Raw genomic sequence first — 18,098 nt, 5'->3', positions numbered from 1 at the left:
AGCGTCTGTCACCAGCCTTTCTTTCTGGCATTATTACAGAGGACCTTTCTTTACTCGTGATGGAGTCCAGCTAACCTGGCCTGGCTACATGTCACCTGTGACAAATCAGCCTCCACATGTTTGTACAAGCTGTGCCCCCAAGCCTGGGAAGCCTTCCCCACACTTCTTAGAATCCTTGTCTCTTTAATAGCTCTTCTTAGACTTCACCCTCTGCAACAAAGCCTTTCTTGTTCCTCCCAGCTGGCGGCTCCTCCGCATCCCGAGTGACTTTGTACCAGTTTTATATATGTGTACACATCTCCTTGGATGTAAGCAAACAGACTTGCATTTCAGTCTTTATATTTCCAGTACCTGGCCAATAGGGTTTTAGAGATGCTTGTTGGAATGTCCTTTTATACGGGTATTTTGCAAGGAGACACAGCACGTTATTTTGAAAAGGAAATTATTTTATTGAGATTATAGGAGTAAAATTTGTAAATGCTTGAGAATTAGTTCTACTTGAGGGGCTAAATGAGTTTTTAATCAAGATTCCATTTACATACTTAATATTTCACTTTACCCAAAAGGAACAAAGCAGGTACTTCAGATAAATATTCTAGAAGCCCGTTTTAATGATACGATCAGAAGGGCTGTTTACCCTGAATTATCTAGTTATTAATTTTGTAATTCATCTATCACAAGTTTGTCTATAAGTCCATATATTCTATATATTCATTAAAAAAAAATGGATAGAGTATTGGGGCCAGAGTCAGGAATACCTGAATTCAAGTTCAGCCTCAGACACTTCCTAGCTTTGTGACCTGAGCAAGTTGCTTAATTTTTGCCCGAGTCTCCTCTTCTCTAAATCCCTTGGAGAAGGAAATGGCCAACGGGGCCAGTATCTTTGCCAAGAAGACCCCCCCAAAGGGGTTGTGGAGAATATGACGCACCTGAAGTGACTCAATTGCAAAGGCCACAGAGGCCTGCTGGATGACAGCACACAAAAGCATCCCCTGGGCTGAAATAATGAAGAATAAAACTGAATAAGGACAGATGCATTCAGATGTTAAAAATCCAAATTCCCCAGTACAAAGGAGGAAAGCTTGATTTATCTGAATGTGATGGGGTTCAGTGGGCCCAATGGGCGTCATCTGCACAACGTGAAAAGCTGACACTATCAGTGATCAATAACACAGGGGACAAGTCGCATTATACTCGATTCACTCATCAGACTACACCCGGAGTCATTTCAGTCCTAGGTACCACATTTCAGGAAGGATACTGGAAGGAAAAGAGCATCCAGGAGGACAACCAGAATGAGAGGGACCTGAGGTTCAAAGGAGCATCCCAGGAGTGTCCAGCCTGGAGAAGAAAAGACACAGTGGGAGCATCAGAAGTCAGAACTAGGAGCAATAGGGAATGTTGTGTAAGGCAACATCAGGAAAAACTAGCAATTCAAGCTATCTCAAAGTGAAAGATCCTCCCGCAGGGACTGCCTGGTTCTACAGAGGATTCTAGTTCAGAGAGGTAGTACACCTAGCTCTGGAGACAGAGGACCTGGGTTCAAGTCACACCTCCTTCTATCCTTGTGTGACCAAGTTTAATTGAACTTCCCTGGGCCAGTTTCTTCATCTATTAAATTAGGGGGCTCCAGATCTATGATCCTAGGATTCAAAATCACTAAATATTAAAATATTAACTCTTGATGAATCACCTCCCACTCATCCAGTTATGGAAGATGGTAAAAAGATGGAAAACTTTGGGGCTGAAAGAGCTGTCAGAAGACAGGAGTGCTAGCCCCTCAGAGCTGTGAATTGGTGCAACCAATTCTGGGTAACAATTGATAACTGTGGGGAAAATAACAAAATAGTTTTATAACCCTCTGCTCTACTCAGGAATCCCATACTTATGTTTATAAAAGGAGCCATATGAATCAAAATACAGCAGCACTGCTTGGAGTAGGAAAATGCTAGAAATAAAAAGTACCCAGCAATCTTGAGGAAATTGCAAACAAGTGAAATTGCTCATTGTTTTCAAGAAATGGGACTGTGGTAGTGTGGTGTGTGTAGGAGGATGGAGAAGGATTTTGGGGGAAGTGATGTTGTCAAAGCAAAGCAAAATATTTTTTTAAAAAGGAACCTTTAAGTTCTCTAGCTTTTCTAGAACTATGAATTATGCTCTAAACTAATTAGTGAAAAGCAAATTAAAATAATTTTATTATCTCACAACTAACAGATTTGACTAAAATGAAAAAGAAAGTGATAAATGTTGCAAAGGATGGAAAAAATTGATAGATTAATACACTGTTGATGTTAATGTGAACTGATCCATTCATTTTGGAGAACAATCTAGGATTATGCCCCAAAACTTATAAAACTATATCTATCCCCTTTGACCTAGCAATACTACTATAAGTTCTATTTCCCAAGGTTATAAGGGAAAAAAGAAAAAGAATTTATATATCCTAAAATATTTAGAACAGAAAATATTTTGTGGTGGCAAGAAACTGGAAATTGAGGGGATGCCCATCAATTGGGGAATGACTAAACGAATTGTGGTATGAGATTATGATGGAATACTACTGTGTTATAAGAAATAACCTCAATGATTTTAGAAAAACATGAATAGACTTGCATAAAGCAAAATAAGCAGAACTAAGAGAATGTTATATACGATAACAATGACATTAAAGTCATTTTGAAAATTATAAATACCCAAATTAATTTTAAAGGATATACGAAAAGACTATTTGCACCAGATCATTGAATACGGCAACAGAAAGATTATACAATGATCAATTCTGATGGATGTGACTCTTTCCAACAATGAGATGATTCAGGCCAGTTCCAATAGTCTTGTGATGAAGAGAGCCATCTGCACCCAGAGAGAGGCCTGTGGAACTAAGTATGGATTACAACATGGCATTTTCACTACTTTTTTGTTTGCTTGAATTTTATTTTTTCCCATTTTTCTTCCTTTTTGATCAGTTTTTCTTGTGCAGCAAGATAATTGTATAAATATGCATGTCTACATTTGTTTTACATATATTTTACCATGTTTAACATATATTAGATTACTTGCCATCTAAGGGAAGGAGTATGGGGAGGAGGGGGAAATTGGAACATAAGGTTTTAGAAGGGTCAATGTTGAAAAATTATCCTTGCATATGTTTTGAAAATAAAAAGCTTTAAAAAAAAGGTACTATCTGCATCCAGAGAAAGTACCAATACATTTAAGTATTATAGTATGATTTTATATGTACACACACACATACACAAGTCTGTGTCTAATGCTTTTCTCTACTGCAGGATGGGAAGGGAGGAAAAATAATTAAAAGTACATAACAGAGGACAAAATAAATCTCAGAAGGAAGCACAGAAAAACAGGGTAATTTTGAAAATGATATGTAGCTGAATTGATGCTAAGCAAAATGAGAACCAGATTATACACGGCTATAGCAAGATTACAAGATCAATTATGATGGATGTGACTCTCATCAGCAATGAGGTGATTCAGATCAGTTCCAATGGTCTTGTGATGAAGAAAGCCATTTATACCCAGAGAAAGGACAATGGGAACCAAGCATGGAGCACAACATAGTATTTTCACTCTGTTGTTGTTTGCTTGCATTGTTTTCTTTCTAACTTTTTTCCCTTTTTGATGTGACTTCTCTTGTGCAGTATATTTGTGGAAATAGGTATAGAAGAATTGTACATGTTTAACATATATTGGATTACTTGCTGTCTAGGGAGGGGGTGAGGGAAAGGGATGTAAAAAATTAGAACACAGGGTTTTATAAGAGTAAGTGTTGAAAATTATCCATGTATATATTTTGAAAATAAAAAACTTTAATTTAAAAATGACATATAGTATTTATTACATGGTTTTTCCAAAAAAGTAAACTGTGAAATGGAGATTCATTCAAAATGAATGCTCTTTTTGTGCTGTGCTATTTCCGTGGAAATTTTTTTGTTTTTTTTTTTGTATTTAAGTTCAAAATGAATAAAAATTTTTTTAAAGAACTCATTTTGATTTTATCTCAAGTCTAATATTGATTGTTCTGTCACTCTTCTTGATATAAAGAAGTCCAGCCTGGGTAAAAGGAAGCCTGGCTCTATTCTCCTTTGTTTCAAAACTAAAGATCAAGGTATTTCCTTAGGACAGAATGAGTTAGAAAAGCTACACCAGAGTTGAAATGTAAAGCAATGGGCCTCCAGGTCAGGGATAACCCATTCATTATATCCAAGCATTTACTTTCCAACAGCCTGTACTATTGTGTGGATGTGTACTTCAAATAGTATTTACTATTAAATATACATGTATGTGTGCATTATATGTACCGTGTATGGACACACATGTGTGCAATCTATGTTTCACATGAAAAAAGCTGGCAAAGAACACAAATTATAGAACTGCTTAAATTTTATTTCCTGCAATTTGATGGACCAATAATTAAGATTGCTATTAAAAAGACACAAGATTTAGTAATTAATATTTAAATGGCTTTGATTTTATGATTATTTTAAATCTGTCCATATTTGTATTTGTTAATTGTGAACTTTTAATTTTAAATATATATATGTATACACACACACACACACACACACACACACACACACACTTACAATAAAATGGAAAATGAGGAAAGTCAGTTTTGATCCTTAAGATTTTTTTAAGAGATAACAAAGTCCCTCAGTTGATACTCCTAATCAAAATTTGTTTGAATGAAGTATAATATATTAACATTTATTTTATTTGTAGAAATTTTATGCAGTAAATGACTGAGACAGTCAAATCAAGAAGACAGACCTGCTTTAGGCACACAATAGCGGCATGAATATGAACAAATCTTAACCTCTCAATTCCCACGGACACCTAAGATTGAATTAAAGATCAGCTGCTCATACATTCCATGGTGAAAGGAAGCTTCCACTCTGAGAAATCTTTCCAGTAACGAAATCACAAGTGCACACAAAAAGCATTAAAAATCTATATTAAACCTTGTTAAGCAGTTATTTTTCCACTGTCAGAACATATTAGATCAAAGTTCTTATTTTAAAAACAAGTAAGTAAAACCTTACAATGCCAATGCAGCAATTTCCAAGGAAATAAACATTTTACAGAGATCACTTGATTCTCACAATATTCCTATGAGCTAAAGGAGACTACAATAAAATGAGGAACAGAAATAAGTGCCCCCAACAAATACAGCTACAATGGTAGGCCCTTTTTTCATTATATGATGATAATCAATAAAGCCTCAGAACATTAAAAGATAAACACTCAAAACATAATATATGAAGTTTATCTTTTAGGAAAAAAATTACTGCAGGTTAAAAAATTTTTGAACATTACACGTGACATGTCTTTAATTAGTAAACTATCAACATTTTCTTTCACTAGAAATAGTTCAGATATAGATATGGTCTTCAAAGCCAAAAAAAAAAAAATTAGATGAAAAATTATTGTCATTACAGTATCAGAAGAGAAACATTTTTAAAACAAGATTTAAACAGCAACAAAAACAATACAGAACCAGTATAATCATAAACAATATATTATTTGTTTTAAAAAGACTCATTTCTTATTTTGTAAAAACAGCAAGTTATTTCTAGTTAAATATCCCTCTTAGTACAATCACAATTAAAGGCTTTTTGTCTCTAAGCTGTGCAAGTCTGAAATGTCAACATTCAATTCTTCCAAGAGTAAATGGGATCCAAGATAACTAAATCACAGTGCCCAACTGAAAAAGCCAACTTAATGTAGGGGATATATACAGAGTTATACAGTACTTCTTTTCCCTAATATTTAGGTAACTAAGAAATAAAAGGCTGATAAATTAGATTTAATCAGAATAAGCAATCAATAAATTGAAAGAACTCAACCAGAATACAAGAAAGAGTTAGCCAGTATATAGTTTTACCATTTTAGTGACCAGATATTCATGTCCCATCAGATACAGCATTAAAGACTGATTTCTCTCCAACTCGCCTTGTGGCTTTCCCAAGAACTACCATCTTGGTTTATAATGATGATTGTCCTTTATTTCAACATCATATACTAATATTTTTAAATTTTACAAAATTTATTTTCAATTTCAGTACTTTAGATCATATGCGAACAGGATACAATAAAGACAACTCCCTAATCTTTGTAACTGGCCTCCAAATCCTAACGTAGTGACGGTTTCTACACACAGTTTCTATCCCAGAGCATGACATTTACTTTGACTTTCTTGTTTGGGACCCAAAACTTTGTCTCAGGAGCTGGATCTGAAAAAAATGCCAGCCTCTTACAGTTCCTTTTTCATAGTCTGAGCACTTTTCCAGTGAATAAAAGAAATCAAATCAAGGTTCTCAATTCAAAGAGGAAGACATGGTATCAATAAAGACTACCTATCACAGGATGCTACCTTACATTTTACTAGTGATGCAGACATTTTCAGCTCTTTTAAAGTTAATTTATTCCATTTTCCCAGAAGGCAGAAAGTAAAACAAACCAGCTCCAGGCTACATATTCTTCATCTTAGCCATAAGTTCTTCCAAACTTTCCCCAGAATCTTCCACTGATTCCCTGCCAGGCAGGGCATCTTCTACCTGTTATCAAATGAGGGGGGAAAAAAACCTAAATGAAAGCAGATCGTGCATTTATTTCTATTCAGGAATACATGACCATAATCTCTCACTTCAAATTATAAAAAGGCCACTGATGAAAAATATATCCACTTTTAAAAGAGAGACCATAAAAACCAAGTTCCACTAACTGTCCCATCAATCTTCTGAATTACAAAATTAGAAATCTTAAAATGGCTCACTAGTTAAAACATTACTACTAAACAAACAAAAAACAACAATAAACATTTTAATAAGAATTCATTAGGCAATACTTGGTATATTAAAAAGGAAATGTAACCAATTATAAGTCCTTAGTATCAATAAACTTGAAAATACACTACATATAGGACAGAGCCATTTAAATTAGTATTAATAACTTCTACCTCACAATGAATGTAACCCTCCTGTCTCCCCCCGCCCCGCCCCACCTCCCCCCAAAATAAATCACAAAACTTTAAGGCAGGATTGTATTGGGAATACTTTTTTTTAAATATGAAAGATTATTAGACAGCAAAAAAATTTCTTTTGACTGATAAGTTTCCCAGGTTTGTAGATGCTTTCAAGCTTGTTTTCTCCTTTTTATTTTCATTTTAAATTCTTTTCCTCCCTCCACCCTCTAACTTCACCCACTGAGAAGGCAAGAAATACTATACCCATGATAGATGGGTATTTTTTATTTCCTAAATCACACTTATTTTTTAGAAGTACCTTTTTTGGAACTGTGTATGCTACTGTAATTCCCTCAGGCAAATCAGGAACAGGACCAGAAGCATCTTTAAGCTCCTCTTCTGAAATCTCAGATACTAACTCGATACCTGGAGAATGACATTTAATGCCTATTGCTGAGCAGCTTGGAAAAGCAAGAATTTCTTTAGCAATGATAAAATCCTAAAAGGCTTATATAGAAGATTCCTCACAGGGTTGGGGCTTCTGCTGCTACTCCTCAATTTCTAACTGAATATTTACCCCAATCATTGTCCTCATGCAGTATTTCTTCTTCATGTCGTTCAACAACCTCTTGTTTGGGTAGAGCTGCAATTTTTTTCTGCAGAAATCAAATAACAGTATGTTTCTTAAATTAGTGGTCATTGTGAATTCTAGAACTAAAGAGTTTTCATGTCTGTTATAGAAACCCATCAGCTTCTTTAGAAAAGACTGATTTTTAAAAATTTACTATTTTTATTTTCCCCACAATTTTCTACACTTGTTATAAAAAATTTTTACACAAAACATTTCCATAAAAGTCATGTTGCAAAAAAAAACATAGATCTTTGCCCCTCCCCACAAAAAAACCTCAAGAAAAATAAAGTTAAAAAGAAAAAGTATGCTTTGATCTATATTCAGGCATAATCAATTCTTTCTCTGGGTATGGACAGCATTTTTCTTAAGTCCTTCAGAGTAATCATGGATCACTGGAATGCTAAGAATAGCAAAGTCATTCACAGCTGATTATCCCACAAGTTGTTTTTACTTTGTATATAGCTTATTTAACTTTGCTTTGGTTCATGGAGGACTAGAGAAAACTTACCAAGAATATGACATAAATGTAATTAACTTAATTTTTTAATTGCTTTCCTTCAATAGCAAACTATTCTTTTCTCCCAGGATTCCAAGATGATCTTGGTTTATCACGGGTTCTCATATTTATTCTTTTTCTACGAATAAATGCTCCATCAATAATCCGTAGGAACAAAAGTTTACCTGATATTCTTCTTGTTGCTTCCTACAGTTTCTGTCATCACACTGAGGATTTGGCTTCATGGACATGGTGGGAAAGAAATCCTGCATTGCATTATAACCCAGGTAAAAACTCACAGTACCAAAATTTAATAGAAATCTAGAAAAAGAACAAATACAATTGGATTGGAAAAAAAAAGTATAAGCACACACATATATCTACATGCAGGTTGAGAGTCCACAGGCCCATTAATCTAGAGGTAGGAGGGACTTCGTAACCTGCTCAATGCTAGCTTTGGCAATAAGAGTTGAGAAAGAGATTAAAGGAATAAGAATAGGCAATGAGGAAACCAAATTATCACTCTTTGCTGCTGATATGATGGTATACTTAGAGAACCCCAGAGATTCTACTAAAAAGTTATTAGAAACAATCCACACCTTTAGCAAAGTTGCAGGATACAAAATAAAGCCACATAAGTCATCAGCATTCTTATATATCACTAACAAAACCCAACAGTTAGAGTTACAAAGAGAAATTCCATTTAAAGTAACTATTGATTGTATAAAATATTTAGGAATCTATCTGCCAAGGGAAAATCAGAAACTTTATCAGCAAAACTAAAGTAACCTCCTCATTTTACAAATGAAGAAACCAAGTCCCAGTGAGAGTAAGACATCTCTTATAACAAAATTTATAGTAACTATTCATTTAAAACAAACTTTTCAAGCCTTCATTTAGATACAATAGATAGGCTAAGATAGGCTAAGTTACAAATTATTCTTCTATATTTATTAAAGCAGCTTATTAAAGTTTTCAAAATATAAGAAATAGAATATTCACTTTAGTGTATTAGCATAATGAAACAGCAATTTTTTTTTTTAAATTATACACAGTTTTTTTTTTTTTTAAACTTTCAAAAGATCGGTCACTCAAAAAGAATATAGCCCAGAATTGGGTATAGTTTGGGTCTGTCTTAGTAGAAATTGAAGGCTCCTTAAAATGAACTCAGACACAATTTTTTATACAGCAACATGATGGAATTTGAAAACTTCCACAATGAAACAATCCCCATGACAGCATTACTCTCCAGGTTGTCACAGCATGTTAAAACAAGCTAATAATTAAATGTTTTCTAAAGAAAGAAGTGGGGGGGCATTAAGCTCAGATCATGTAATACTAGGAAACAACAGAAGGCGGGGACATTTTAGCAGAGAAAGAGGAAGTCCCAAAAGATGTAATGAGACCTTAGAGGGCCTAAGTAGATAAAATCTTTTTAATACCAAACTAACAGCAGCTGCAGGATTCTTTAAATATTAAAGAGTCTACAGGAAAATAAATTAAGCTTTCCAGAGGATTCTGAATGGTTATTTAAGCACCTTTTGGGGTAGCCAGAGGCCACTAAAACTTTTTGATGCTTTTCTTGCTCGCTCGGGGTCTCCTGGTGAACACTGGCTGCTCCATATTCCCCCTGGGGCCAGTGCGTGCTCCTAGACTCCAAGCCTCCCGGTGTTGTTCTGTGCCGAGTCCCGGCCTGACAGCCACATTACTGCTTTTTCCAGCTAGCTTCCCTGTAGCCAGTTATTACTGGCAGCACACTGATTACTGCACATCTTCCATGCAATTTGTACTTCTAATTTATTGTGGGCTTGGGAGTCCTGAAAACCACTACCAACAGAATTACGTGGAAAACAGAGTCAAGGAGCTGTGAGAGGGACCTGAAGAATGAGCCCAAGGAAAGCACATCCGCTTCATGAGCTCTGTGAGCAATCTGCAGATTCTGCCCCAAAAGCTGCATGGCTTCCTGTTTGGTCCTTGGCATGTTCTGGGCTCAGAGAGTAAAGGTCTCACCATAATTAATAAGTTTTTTAAATAAATTTTTATTTATGTAAAATTGGGACACTTTGAGCCACTTAAAGAAGCAAATCAGTGTTCCAGAAAGTCCCCAAAGTGCATAAGCTTCCCCAAATGACCAGTCTCCAGATAACTTTCCTATCCAGTTCAGCTTTTCACAGGAACTACTTATACACACTGGACAATTCAGACATGTTTTTTAGCACTTACTTTAACACATTTTGTACAAGAATTCCAGCAACCACTCCCATAGTAGTGGGAAGACTAGCTGCACAAACTCCTTCTCTTTTTAGTGTCTTTTCATCAATATTTGCAGCAACTACCAGTGGAGGAGCACACTTCAAGAAAAAGGGGAAAAAAAGTTAAGATTATTTTAAAAGAATAAGAAAGAGTAAGAGGTGTCCTAATAGAAATGTATGAAATGAGGGTTGTATTTTCTATCTCATCTCTCTCTAGTTTTATTTTACATTTTTAAAATTCCAAATTTAAAAAAATGGACACCAAACAGCAAAACATACCGCAAAACAAGCAGATTCTCCAGGAATGATAAGTTGGATATGCCCTGATACTGCATTTTCACTGACCCCAGATTCCATCCATGTTTGCCCAAGTTCATTACAAGCCTAAGTAGAATGAAGTCACAGCTGTGAATAAAAGGCTATACTTTACCACCTAGTTTTTTCATGAAAAATGAGGATCTATATATACATGATAGATACACACACACACACACACACACACATACACTTTGAAATTAAATGAATTTGTATCTCAGTAGAAGCAAAAAATTATGGTTTGGGTTAATGATTATATTTAGTTTTTCCTCTCCGTTAAAAATGTTAGCATGGAGCACAAAATGGTTTATTAAATTTCAAGACTTTTGAAATTATCCATACATGTAAAATTCTTCTCCAAAAGAATCCTAGCAGCAATTAAGAAAATGATAATGCACTCTGATAAAGGGAAAAAATATTCTAATAATTCAATAGAAAATGGTTCATGATATTGAGAAACATCACTTTTGTAGCTAGCAATTTAGACATTTTAAGATGTCAAGAAAATTCAAATACTAACAAATAAGTATTACTGTAAAATAACTATCAAAATATTTGTCTTTAAGAAATAACACATCTGAAATATATTTGAAAGGAATAAGTTGTATATTATTAGATCTGCAGTTCCATCTTTTTTACTACATTATAAAAATGCCTATTTCATTCTAAAATTAAAAAACAATAATAATGCATCTGAGAAATATGTGTGCATGCAATCACATGTACATACATATACACACACACATAGATACACACAACATACACCCTCAAAAATAAGTGGTCAACTAGACTAGATATTTTTGCTTGAGTTAAGTCCTACAATTCAGAATGTGCTTTATATAGCAAAAAGATAGGAAAATATCCAAAGAAATGGGAATTTGAAAATATTTTTTAAATATTCTAAGAAATCAATTTAGAGATAAAAAATGTTTGAATACAGGACTCATTCGAAATCATTTATTGCTCAGATAAAAATTATCTGTAGATAACAGAAAACAGTAAACCAAATGAATGCATTATGGGTTAAATAAAATACTCACTGTATTAATTGCCATTCGAGCTTCAAAGTTGTCCACACAGCTCAGAACTAGGTCAACAGGTTTTCCACTTTCCAAGCCACCATTACTTAAAAAAACAAACAAAAAAAAAAAAAAAAAAAAAAACTAAACCAGATGCAGAAAGTACATTCTAATAGATAGCGAGTATAATTTTAGTTCATAAAATTTCCAATTTCTTCAGCTGAGACTGATTCATAGTTCATTAAGTTGAAGGTAATAAAACTTTAAATCTCCTATTGTTTTTATTTCCTTTTCTATATATTTTTTAAACTATAACATAAGACATTATATGCTATTACAAGGGTCTAACAAGTGTATTCCATTTTAATTACTGTATTTAAAAATTCACTAATCAAAAAGGAAAGCATCAATGGAAGATTTCTAAATAAACATATTTTACCTTATTCTATCCATGAAATGTTGAAAATTGTCCACTGTAGTGATATTATAATTATAAACTTCAAAATGAACATCAGGATTAATATTCCTTAAGGAAAGAAAAAAAGGGAAAAATTACAATAAAATTCATTGGTAAGGGCAGAGAACAAAATAAAAACTAAAAGAAAAAGGAGAAGAAAGTCAGAAAAATTCCAGAATATTCTATAATAATTCAGAATTGGAAGAATCTGTCTGGCAAATTCTTTTCTCTCCCACCTCAGCTAATGGTTAAAGTGCCAAATACAATGAAATGAATTGTGAAATTGTGAAAATGAGACCTTGTAAAAGTTTAAAAAACAAATAAACACTTCATCAAGAGTGGCATCAGCTCATATGATAGGAATGAGCTCTTCCTTTCAATTTACAGAAAAGCATCTGAGACAGTGCTGCTAGTTCAACAAAATTCAGTAAGGATTTACTGGGTATCTATTGAACTTGTTAAACAGCAGCAACAGGAAAGTTTTACCTGCTGAATATGAATCAAGCCTACTGTTTTAAGTAAAACACTAGAGGCTCCATTTAAATATCAAGTGTACTTTTTATACAAGACACAGTAAGATGTCACTTAATAATAAATATTTAATTTGTATTCTACTAACCGTAGAGTATGCTCTGCTGCTTGAACTTTGCTTAATCCTGCTTGATGGGGCTGGAAGAAAAGTCTGTTCATGTTGGCCAGTTCCACTTTGTCATAATCAAATAGTAATAGCTAAAAATAATATATAATATTTTGTGAATAAGCACCTCATTGATAATTCATGTGTGCCAAAGTCATTCATGGAGTTAAAAAAAAAACAAAGTTTTATAAGATGTAAACATTATAAATGATCATTCATTTTCTCACTCAAAAAGCATTTAAGTGACTTTTGTGTTAAGTTATTGTAGGTGCAAGAAAAACTAAATTAATTAAATTAATTCTTAATCTTATAATTCAATCTCCAAAAATAGTACTGAAAAGATAAATCGATGGCTAAAATGACAGGAAAAGATAACGATAAATGTTGGAGGGGATATGGGAAAACTGGAACACTAATATACGTTGTTAGTGGGGTTGTGAATTGATCCAACCATTCTGAAGAGCAATTTAGAATTATACTCAAAAGGTATAAAACTGTGCATACCTTTTAATCCAGCAGTGTCTCTACAGGACCTATATCCCAAAGAGATCATAAAAAAGGGAAAAGGACCCTGTGCAAAAATGTTTGTAGCAGCCCTTTTTATGGTAGCAAGAAAACAGAGTAGATGCCCATCAGTTGGAGAACGGCTGAATAAGTCATGGTATATTATTGCTCTATAAGAAATGATCAGCGGGATGATTTCAGAGAGGTCTGGAGACTTACATGAACTGATGCTAAGTGAAGTGAACTAGAACCAAGAGAACCTTGTACACAGCAACAAGATTAAATGATGATCAACTAATAGACTTGGATCTTTTCAACAATGAGGTGATTCAAGGCAATTCCAATAGACTTGTGATGGAAAGAGCCATTTGCACCAAGAGAGAATATTGTGGGGACTGAATGTGGATCACATCACAGCATTTTCACCATTTTTGTTGTTGTTTGCTTACTTTTTTTCTTCTCTTTTTTTTTTTTCTTTTTGATCTGATTTTTCTTGTATAGCATGATAAATGTGGAAATAAAGTTTAGAAGAATTGCACATGTTTAGCCTATATTGGATTACTTGCTGTCTAGGGGTGGAAAGAGGTAGAGAGAACAATTTGGAAAGATTTGTAAGGATGAATGTTGAAAACTATTTTTGCATGTATTTTGAAAATAAAAAGCTATCATTAAAAAATTAAAAGAAAGAAGAAAAAAGATAAATCAAGAAATGCAAAGAATATCCATTCAAAATTCATTGCCAGCCCATAAAAAATTTCAGCAGAACTTTGTCACAAGTGGAGTCAATTTTATACTGGAGGTATTTTCTATTTTGTGTACTACTCAGTCCTCTCAGAAAATAAGAGCATAATGACCAATTTATAGCAAAGAACTTTACTTTAGAGAACACATCATTCTGATTTAATTATGAATAAATAAAAGTCACCATAAATTATTATAACTAACTGCCTAATCTTTCATAACTAGGTCAATTTCTTTTTCTCTAATGTAGAATACTGTACAGAATTAATCAGCTTGGTGAAGTTTTTAGATTATAATAACATGCACTATAATTTAAACTAAAATAAAATACACTTGCAGTAGTGCGTACATGTGTATTGTCTATGTGGTGACTGAAAAGAAGAATTCTAAATTATAACACTGACTTTAATCAGTGTAAAATCATCGTTCCTGTCATGTGTGGTTGTGTGTGTGCATGCCCATGTGTGTGTACGAAGCATATTAAAAAAAAAACTTGAAAAAACAAAAGGTGCCAACAAACCAAATTTTAAAACCAACGTATAATTTTAAAACTAAATCAACCTAGGACCTAATTTGAGGAAAAGGAGTTCTTCTTTCCACCTTATTCAGAGAACCTTATGTTTAGAAATTAAAATATCAAATTAGAATTTAAAAAAAGGACCCCAGTCCAAACTAGAACTATCAATATTAGACTCAAGAACAAGGAACAGAAAAAACCTGAATCACAATTCAGAGAGCAGAAAAAAAACTTCTGATTTCTGAGAGTCTCTCCATCTGATGGTTCTCTCCATCACAAATCTATTGGAATTGCCTTGAAACACCTTATTGTTGAAAAGAGCCAAGTCTATTAGTTGATCATCATTTAATCTTGTTGTTGCCATGTACAATGTCTGTACTTTAAGTTTGTCTAAGGTTACACAGGTAGTAAAGAACAAAGTCTGAATTCGAATCCACATCTTCTGATTCTAACTTTCAGTTGAAAAGATGTGTCATTTAGTCATTGATTTACCTATTCTAAAAGTCTGCAAATAACTTTTCCATGGTTCTTATCCCAAAGAATTAGGAAATGCTTCAGAATGGTCCATATATTTCCCAAATAAAAACTTAGAGTCCCACTTTATCATTAAATAGAGGATACTCAGTTATAAATAGGTACCAATTCTTTAATATTTAAAGTGGCATCCCTGGATAAATAAAATTTACTTTACGACACTGAAGGAGTCTCAATTTCAATGCTATTATAACTCCCTCCATTAAGAGATCACAACTCTTCCACATTTCATTAGGCACAATGATCAAAAATATTAGTCCATGTTAGCCAATCCAGTGATGATAAATAGCCTATCACACTAAAACAGGGAAGCAGCTTCAAATGGACCAAATATGCACTCTACTGGCACAACACTTCACACCACAATTTAACATTAGACTAGGACTTTAATATATGTTTATTTCATTAGCTTTAACTTCAAGTATAGGGAGTACATGTATGCATGTGCATGTGTTTGTGTGTGTGTGAATAATGTAATACTTTCAGTACCTGTGTTTCTCCAGAAGTAAATGGTTTATCATGTAAGTTAGAAAAATGTCTTTTACCTTACCAATGCCACATCTCGTTAGCATTTCAGCAGTTACGCTACCAATTCCACCAACACCTACTACTGCTACAGCAAAGGTTCGGATTTTCTGTGAAAATTTCATTAAAAATAATCAATATGCTTCATAAAAGCTGTGAGAAATTACTTTAAGGTTGAAAATTTCAAAAATGTCAAATAAATACCATACCTCATAATCCTTCACAATTCCCATTCGTTTCAATGCCATCAGACGACTTGAAAGAAAAAGAAAAAATGATTTTAAAAAATCATCAAAATCATTTTGAGCTTAGATCTGCTGCACTGTACTGAGTGCCAGACATACAAAACTAACAAGTCTGCAAGCTAGTTTTAACAGTGAAAGTGACAATTACTGATGAACTGTCTGAGTGCTACTCAGGTGCCCAGAAAACAGTTATAAACAACACAAATACAAACCAGGGATATGGGTGCCAGGGAAAAAGTGTTAGATGTGGAAATAGAAGTTTCAATTCTGAACTTTACTACTGGTTGACCTCAGGTGAGTCAGTAAACTGCTTTTGAACCCCAATTTGCTCATTAGAGGCCTGGACAAAATGACTTTTTGAGGTGCTTCTATCTCTAAACCTAAGGATAATATTATGATCTCCCTGGAGTTTGAGAGATGGAATACAATATTTATATATCCATATTGTTTTTCTTGTCCTTGAGAGGGCAAAAGTACAAGTACTTAATATTTAGATACGAGACAAATGTGAATTTCATTACTTTTCTAAGTTTAATTTTTCTCAAAGTTAAAAGTTCGGTAAAATAACCAAAATTACACATCAGAGTGAGTAAGGACACAATGTATTCCTTCTCCTCAGTCAGCAACTCCAGCTCTCATCCATCTTCCCTTTTACAATTTATAAAGTCATTTCAGTACACAGGAGGCAGTTCAGTACTCAATGTAAAAAATCTAATCTCATATATTTTGCAAATTATCTCATTTCTCTTCTTTCCTAATATAGATTCTAAAGACTTTGAGACTTATATCCTTGAAGCACACTGTTGTAATTGTACCCTAATATTTACAAAGATCTCATTTCACAGAAAAATCCTAGAGAACAGCCTGAGGCATACAGAGCTTTATTAATCTGCCAGCATTACAGGAAGAACCAGAAGCAAGATTTGAACCAGACTTCTTTCTTTCCTTAAGGTATTAAGGAGTAAGTGTGTAAGGAGCTTGAATAACTAGGTCTTCTGGATTTGGAAGTAGAACAACAATTTTAAGAAGCAGATTTTTAGTGACAAAAGGATCGCTAAAATAAGATTATATTCTTTAATCTGAGAGGAATACAGATTACAGTAATGCAAAACAAAAAATTCAAAAGTTATCATTTATAGGAGTACAGGGCCGTTTCATTCCTGAAATTTAAGAAAAATGTAAAAAACTAAAGATTCATTTGAATGGTAATCATTATATCATTCATTAAAGAAGCATGAAATTGGCCTCTAATCTAAAAAAGCTACCTTGAATACTGAAAATCAGGGGCTCTGTCTCATGCTTTTATCTCAAAGCCACAAAGGATAGTATAAATAGTAGGTCATTAATAAGTGGACCAGGACTCCCCGGGGATTCCACCTGAGTAATAAAGCCTGGACTCCTTTCACTTACTTCCAAAGGCCCTAGGGAGAAGCAGACACAGCCGGTACTTGCCCCTGGGCCCCGGCAAGGAGCGGACTTGAGACAGAAGGCAGGGTGGGAACCGAGGGGGGAGGAGGAAGGAGGGAGGAATCAAGTTCCAACTCTTTTAAAAATAGGGGAATGTTTTCCTGGACTAGGGATACAAAGAGCTCGCGTTCTCAATGGCACAAAAGGGACAGAAGCGAGAAGAATCTGAAACTCAGAACGTTGAGTTGATAAAGGATTAAAAAAAAAAAAAAAAAAAAAAAACGGACAGGTGCGTCGAGATTAAAAATGCCCCGGGAATCTCCACCGGAAGCCGAGCTGTGGGAACACTCCCTTGGTCTTCAATTTTACCTGCGTGACGTCACTCCCCTCCCGGAGAAAAAAGGACAAACCACAACAATAATCCCACCACCGCTCACCCCGACGCCTGGCAGGCCCTTTCAACACTTCCCTAAACCCTGTCCGTAGGGTGGAGACCCGCCGCATGCCAGTCGGGTCGGACTCACCTGTACGGGTTGGAATCCACCACCTCGGAGCTCATCTTGTCGATGCGGGCCCGGCCTCCGCCGCTGCTGCCTAGATCTCCCCCGGCTTTGCCTCCCGAGGCTCGCCGGCTTAGCTCCAGTGCCAGCTCCTGCTCCAACTCCCGGACCCGCTGCCGCAGCTGCTCCATCGTCTCAGCTGAGGAGGAAGCCATGTCCTGGGTCTGGGCCTGAGCCGCCCCTCGCCCGGGCCGCCGCCTCCCCCGCCGCCGCCGCCCCACGCTGCTGCTCCGAGAGTCCCGAGAGCCGAGCTGGGGAGCACCCACTCCGCACCAC

General features: G+C 34.9%; 1 protein-coding gene across 1 annotated transcript; it reads right to left on the bottom strand.

Moving 5' to 3' along the window:
- Nucleotides 1–4,694: 4,694 nt before the first annotated feature.
- Nucleotides 4,695–18,078, bottom strand: UBA5 (ubiquitin like modifier activating enzyme 5). Its single transcript, XM_051961583.1, has 12 exons — nt 17,787–18,078; nt 15,820–15,865; nt 15,631–15,720; nt 12,772–12,881; nt 12,135–12,221; nt 11,717–11,801; nt 10,641–10,745; nt 10,333–10,460; nt 8,295–8,430; nt 7,560–7,638; nt 7,302–7,408; nt 4,695–6,575 (listed from the first exon to the last, which is right to left on the bottom strand). The coding sequence occupies exons 1-12, from the start codon at nt 17,975–17,977 to the stop codon at nt 6,489–6,491; spliced, it is 1,251 nt and encodes a 416-aa protein (XP_051817543.1). The 5' UTR covers nt 17,978–18,078; the 3' UTR covers nt 4,695–6,488.
- Between the last annotated feature and the right edge of the window lie 20 nt (nt 18,079–18,098).

Source organism: Antechinus flavipes, chromosome 5, assembly GCF_016432865.1.
Source record: "Antechinus flavipes isolate AdamAnt ecotype Samford, QLD, Australia chromosome 5, AdamAnt_v2, whole genome shotgun sequence".
Classification (NCBI taxonomy): Eukaryota; Metazoa; Chordata; class Mammalia; order Dasyuromorphia; family Dasyuridae; genus Antechinus; species Antechinus flavipes.
The sequence above is the reverse complement of the archived record's forward strand: the minus strand, read 5'-3'. Positions and strand labels throughout refer to the sequence as shown.